Source organism: Micropterus dolomieu, linkage group LG06, assembly GCF_021292245.1.
Source record: "Micropterus dolomieu isolate WLL.071019.BEF.003 ecotype Adirondacks linkage group LG06, ASM2129224v1, whole genome shotgun sequence".
In the NCBI taxonomy this organism is placed as follows: Eukaryota; Metazoa; Chordata; class Actinopteri; order Centrarchiformes; family Centrarchidae; genus Micropterus; species Micropterus dolomieu.
The window spans coordinates 30,085,045-30,091,906 of record NC_060155.1 but is presented as its reverse complement, the minus strand read 5'-3'; the positions used below and the strand labels follow the sequence as shown (position 1 = coordinate 30,091,906).

Here is a 6,862-nt window from a genome sequence, read left to right as displayed (position 1 = left end):
CAGAGCACTGCGCTCCCAGAATGCAGGGTTACTTGTGGTTCCTAGAGTCTCCAAAAGTAGACTAGGAGCCAGAGCGTTCAGCTATCAAGCTCCTCTCCTGTGGAACCAGGTTCCAGTTTGGGTTCAGGAGGCAGACACCATCTCCACATTTAAGAGTAGGCTCAAGACTTTCCTCTTTGATAAAGCTTATAGTTAGGGCTGGCTCAGGTGAGTCCTGAACCATCCCTTAGTTATGCTGCTATAGGCCTAGACTGCCGGGGGATTTCCCATGATGCACTGAGCTCCTCTCTCCTCTACTTTCCCTCCCTCTGTATGCAACCTCATCCCATTATTGCATGTTACTAACACAACTTCTCCCCTTTCTGGTAGTCTTGTGCTTTCTCGTCTCTCTCCTCTCTCCTATCACTTCCTGCAGGTGTTTCTGGCTCTGGAGCTGTGGAGTCTGGATCTGTGGCTGCGGGTCACCTGCTGCCCCCGTGTTCCTGCTCGACACCCTCTGCTGCAACGACTATTGTTACTAGTCCTATTGTTATTAATGTTATTATAATCATTAACATTACGATTGTTATCATTAACACTACTATAAATATCTGTACCATTTTTCATTTAGTCTATAGCAACATCACCTTTACTGTCTGTACCTCTGTGTGGATATTGTGTAGGCTGGCTCCCTTCCATCCCTCTCTCGCTCTCTCTCTCTCTCTCTCTCTCTCTCTCTCTCTCTCTCTCTCCTTCACCCCAACCGGTCGAGGCAGATGGTCGCCCACCCTGAGCCGTGGTTCTGCTCGAGGTTTCTGCCTCTTAAAGGAAGTTTTTCCTTGCCTCTGTCTCCTAGTGCTGCTCTTGGTGGGAACTGTTGGGCTTCTGTAAATATCATCATAGAGTACGGTCTAGACCTGCTCTTTATGAAAAGTGCTGTGAGATAACTGTTGTTGTGATTTGGCGCTATATATATAAAATTGAATTGAATTGAATTGAATTGCGTATTGTTACTGCTCACTGCATATTGTTTTTTGAGCTCGCACGGTTCTTTGAGTCAGATGTTGTGTACGTGTTGCAGAACATTGATTCCCAGAAGGCAGCGGGGCCAGATGGACTCGATCCTTTTTTTGTTAAAAATGGCAGCAGAAACTATAGTGAAGCCACTCACTCACATCTTTAACCTCTCCATTTCCACAGATACAGTGCCTCTTTCATAGAAACAGGCTTATGTCCCTCCTTTACTGAAAGCTACTGGGGCTTCACTTGACACAAATAATTCTAGACCTATCTCAAATCTTTCGGTTTTAGCAAAGGTTTCGGAGATGTTAGTTTCTGATCAATAAAAACTTTTCTGGCTTCACAAAATATCCTTAACAACATGCAGTCTGGTTTTAGATCTGGCCACAGTACAGTTTCTGCCTCTTTAAAAGTTATTGATGGCATAAAAGCGGCAATTGATTAAAAAGTTATTCTGTATGGCTGTGGTCATTTACCTTACATACAGTAGACCATTTCATGTTAATAAAAACCCTGTTGAATCCTCCTTCACCTTTCCCCCTTTGGTCATGTCTCACAACATACAACCTTAGGACTCTGGGGGGCGGGCAGGCTGCAGGGCGTTTGGTGGGTGGGGCTGCTTTATTGCGGCCTCGCCCTTCTTCCTCCCTCACTGCCCGCCCCTCAATTTTAATTACACATTAGACACAGAGGGCTTGGGGGGTGGGAGGGGCACGATGGGAGGCTCCACTACCTGACAGTTGTGGGGTGCCTGTGTCACAACTACCCTCCAATTTTAACTGCACCTTAGTTACCACACACCTTATCTTTACTCCACCATACAACATTTCACAATCCATGACATGCATCCAACACAAAACAATACATTTACAGAGGCAGGCAGAGGGGATGGAGGAGTGGGGAGATTCTCATTGGCGTCGTGTACTGCCCCTGGAGCCCCGGGCGTCGGGGGTGCTGTGGGGTTGGTGACGGCCTTGCCTGATCTGGGGTGGGCTGGGGGGGGCGTGGCTCCCCTGGCGTGGGGTCCCGCTCTGGACCTAGGGATCTGGGGACTCGGGCTTCTGGCTTTTGCTCATTTCTGGGCGGGTGGTGTGTCTATTTTTGGGGATGTGCAGTGTGGGTGCGGGGCAGGGCTGTGCTCCGGTTTATTCTGGGCTTGTGCCCGGAGTTCTCGGCCCTTGACGGGTGGGTGGGTTGGTGGTGGCATGCAGCTGAGCTGGTTGATTTTGCCTCGTTGCTGGTTTGGCTGGTGTTGCATGGCGGCCGGGGGGCGTGCTGTACATGGGGGATGTCAGCCGGCGCCGGCGGCCTTAGTTTTTTCCGGCGGTTGGGGGGGATGGTGTCACGGCAGACTTTTATTGGCGGGTGCACGGTGACCTGCGCGGCGCGTTTGCTGCCGGGCTAGGACTTGCTGCTGGTGTTTCTCTCCGCTGGCTTTCGCTGTCGTGTTATTCCGCTCGCTCTCTCTCGTTTGCCCGACCTCGCACGTGGGATTCGCAGGGGGCTGCCGGGCATTGGGTGTCGCCGTGCTCGCACAGTGTGCGCGTTGGGCTCGTCACTTGTGCATTGATGTTGATGATTGCGTGGCATTTGGGCGTTTTGGTTGTTCGCTGTGCGGCGGTGGGGTGCTGGGTGGGGGGGGAGCACTGGTCTATGTTGCATGCGCGCCGAGGTCGGTCCGGGCGCTGCTCTTCCGCGGGTTACGCCTCTTGCATTCCGTCGGCGTTGCGTTGTCAACTGGCATTTGGGCTCCACGTTTGCATCGCGGTGCATCTGGGACACACACACACAGACACACACAGTCTCACACATAGACACAAACAAATGTAGGTTGTCCCTGGTAGAATTATTCCTGATGCTTTTCTTTCAGTTACTTATTTAAATTATTATTCCAGCTCTCGTGGCTGTGCTGTGTTGCTTATTTAGTGTGCTGGTTTCTTGTTTTCATTGTTCTCTTAGTTGTCTTACTATGTCAGCTGTTTATTGCTGCTGTTTGGCTGGTTGTCTTTTACTATTATTATTATTTTATTGTTTGTTTGTTTGTTTTTGTTAGTATTTGTTTGTTTGTTGTTGTTTTCCTCCCCCCTCTCTGTTCTATTGCAGGTTTCGTTGCTTTCTGCAATTGGTGTTTCCCACTGCTTTTCCCTGTTGTCCCCACCTTCCATCCCCCTTCTCTTACAGGTGTTGTCCTTTCTCTGTGCTGTCTGTTTGTGCCCCCCCATCCCCGTGTCTGCCCGCCTGTCCGGCCCGGTGACAAATCAATACATAGTTAAATAAATAATAAAACAGACAAAGGAGTATATTAATACTCTCTTGTTAAAGTAAAATCTGTCTGGCACAATATGGTATCCAGATCATCATACTCTATACCAGGCTGCAGGGCAGGACAGGGTTAAAAAAACAAACAATAAAAACCCTGTTGAATATTGCCGTTGGGTACAGAGCTGTAAATTGGTTTCACAGGTATCTCTCTGAATGGACACAAATTGTAAGGCATGAGAATGTAACATCTGACCCCTGTCCTAAAGAAGGGTGTCCCACTAGGGTCAGTTCTGGGTCCTTTGCTTTTTATCATCTATATAAACAATGTCTGCAGTAAGTTTAAACACTCACAGTATCATTTGTATGAGGATGATACAATTATGCCTGTGCAAATTTGCAGTCAGACTTTGCCTCATTACAATCTGCCCTGTTTGATTAGAAGCTACTTTTAAATGCACAAAAGACAAAGGCGATGATACTTGCACCTATAAATACTAAAGTCCCAGCTCTTGCTATTAACACATTGCAAGATGAAGCCATTGAACTTGTTGATAAATACGTGGGTATCTGGCTGGACGGAGGTTTTACCTTTAAAAAACATATTGAAGCTCTTGCTACAAAACTTAAATTTAGCCTGGCATTCCTATATAGATTCAAATCTGGCTTTTCTAAGACTACATGGAAAAAACTGGTTGCAGGATTATTCCTGTTTCAGATAGATTATGGTGATATCATCTGTCAATTTGCATGTCCATCTCCTCTGTCAAAGCTTGAACCTTTTTATCACGCGGCTGCATCAGCTAATGGGGATCCTAATATATCAAATCAAACAAAACATCCTCCGGCCCAACTAGTTATCTCTCAGATTGATTCCGCAGGTCCGTCTCTGTTGTGTTGATGTGGAGAGTTTTCTTCATCAGAGAGGCAGCTGTCGGTCATCATGAAGTAAAGTCAGATACCCGGACGAGAACTTGACAGGACAGACAGAGGGAACAGGATCCAGTGAGAACCTCTGATGGAGCTCAGCATGGATCAGCGGGACGGCTGCGTCACTCCATGAACCTTTACACAGAACATGAAGGAACGGATTTAAACATGAAGTTATTCTGCTGCGTACATGCGCACAGCGTCTCTCTTCACGTGGAGAAAGCTCCGCCCGCAGACCGCGCAGCTCTCAGTGCGCGCGCCCCAGGTGTGACGCTGAGCGCGGGGCAGCTGTTCAGCCTGCAGTGACGGTGAGACGCTGTGATCAGAGGTCGATTACTGATGTAATCACGCAGCATTTCTACTGCGCAGCAGATCCTCCCGCGCGCCTGCTCTTATTATTACGAGGAGGTTGTCTTCTTCTCCTCCTCAGGGCGGCGGTAGAGGCGACCAGACGTGACGTAGCGACCGTAGAGGAAGAAGAGCGGTAGTAAACAGCGGCAGCCTTGTGTTGTAGCAGCAGGTGAGATGTTTAATGTTTTACCTGCAACCTGAGGGCTGGTCCACAAAACCAGGACAGCGGGCCCCACGTGTGACACCAACACGTGGGACCTGTCAGATTGTGTGAGCCACACGGACTGAAGAACTAAACGTCGTCCTTTGGGTTTAGTCACAGAATCTGATGGGTCACACATTTTGGTGTCACACCGGGGTTTCCAGAGATTGTATAAAACTCCCAAGTTACAGTCCCACCTCAGTAAGGAGGCAGTAATGTGAAAGAACAGGGAGGACAGCTCAGTGTTTTTCTACACTGTGAACAGCAGTCATCACTTCTCGTTGTAGTTGCTGGATTTCCAGTTTCCTCAGCAGGCCTAGCTCTTTTTATCTCCGTATCTAGGTCCAAGTTCTGCCACGCTTTTTATTTTATGTTGTTAAATTTTTGAAGTGTGTGCAGTTCAGACGTCTGCCAGTTTGTAAAACACAGCAGAAGGTGTTCTTCTGGTAAAACGTCCTACAGACTGGCTGTCGGACTGCAGGACTCCAGCTTCAGGCTTTTCTATGAGCACCACATCACTGACTTCTTATCTATTATCCACATCGATTTCTCACCTCCAGCCTCTCTGCACATATAGCATAGTTACTTTTTAATAGCATTTGTTAAAATGTTGGAATGAGAAATGTTAAATAACTGAAAAGGTTTTAAGAAAGGTTTATTAGCACGATAAGAAAACATGTCCAAAAAAGTAACTTAAGCTAAAAGAACAAGCTGCATTTTAATGTTGTGTAAAGACATTTCCACCATAACCTGGTGCAGAATATTTCTCCAGAAGTCAGAAAATGAAATGTTTAATGCTGAAAAACATCTGGGGGAGGACCGCCAGCCTCCCACTCAGATATTTCAGTTTATTACTTCAAAACAGTTAAAATATTTGCCACAAACACAGAATTGTGCATCATCACATGTCGTGAGTCGAGTGTTTCGTCACAGCCCTGATGTCCTCTTCAACACAGAGTGACTCAGATGGAACTGAATAGACCGCAGATGTTGTAATTAATACATATTAACGTCCACTGCTCCCCTGCAGGGACGGCTGAAGTGCAGAGATGGATTTTAAAGACTCTTCTTCTTCTGTTAGGAGCGGTGATACTTTCAGCTACGTTCTCATTCAGTCGCTCCTCTGTTGTCGGCCACACTTTGTCTCGCTGTTTTAAATCTGCGGGTCCTGCTCGGGGACAGTGGGAATCGAACCCGTGACTGTCACACCTGAGACATGTGTCTAATCCGCTGCGACATCACCGCCACAACTAAAGAACGCGTGAAGCTTGGTCGATGATGTCGGCGCTGAATGTTCTTCTGTTTCAGTGGGCGTCCTCGTGATGTCATGGTGATGTCGTCGGTGAAGGAGCGGTACCGTGACATCAGTCCTGTGACGCTGCAGGTGGTGGGCGGGGCCGTGAGCTCCAGCCTGTACTGCGGGGAGGTGGAGGGTCTGTCGGGGGGGCTGGTGGAGTCGTTCCTGGTGGAGCTTTATCGCTGTAAACTCTGTCAGTTCACCTGCGGCCTGAAGACCGCCATCAGCGGCCACCTGCAGCTCAGGCACCGCCCCCCCACCCTGACCTACCTGGAGGGGGCCGACGGAGGGGGCGGGGCTGAGGACAGAGAGGACGCGGGGCTCCAGAGGGGGGCGTCGCCCTATCAGCTGGATCTGAACGGGGAGTCGAAGCAGAGCGACGAGGACGAGTTCCTGCTCTACAACATGCTGGACAACATGAGCCCGCCCACCTGTGACATCAGCAGCGAGGGGGGGCTGCAGGTCGCACACACCTGTGAGGTGACAGACACACAGACAGACAGACAGACACACACTTACACAGACACACAGACACACACACACACACACACACACAGACACACAGACACACAGACAGACAGACAGACACACACTTACACAGACACACAGACACACAGACAGACAGACAGACAGACACACACTTACACAGACACACACACACACACAGACACACACACACACACACACACAGACACACAGACACAGACACACACACACAGACACACACACACACACAGACACACAGACACACACAGACACAGACAGACACACACTTACACAGACACACACACAGACACACAGACACACAGACACACACACACACA

General features: G+C 48.8%; 1 protein-coding gene across 2 annotated transcripts in view; it reads left to right on the top strand.

The window, feature by feature from the left end:
• Positions 1–4,454: 4,454 nt before the first annotated feature.
• The window catches only part of si:dkey-154p10.3 (zinc finger protein 133), a 7,744-nt gene continuing 5,336 nt past the window's right edge, over positions 4,455–6,862 (top strand). The window contains exons 1-2 of one of the 2 annotated variants that reach the window (XM_046051200.1): positions 4,455–4,708; positions 6,050–6,518. In XM_046051200.1, coding sequence (XP_045907156.1) covers positions 6,069–6,518 — 450 coding nt within the window. In that variant the 5' untranslated portion in view covers positions 4,455–4,708; positions 6,050–6,068. The remainder of the gene's footprint in view (positions 4,709–6,049; positions 6,519–6,862) is intronic. The other variant, XM_046051201.1, reaches the window with a different exon arrangement.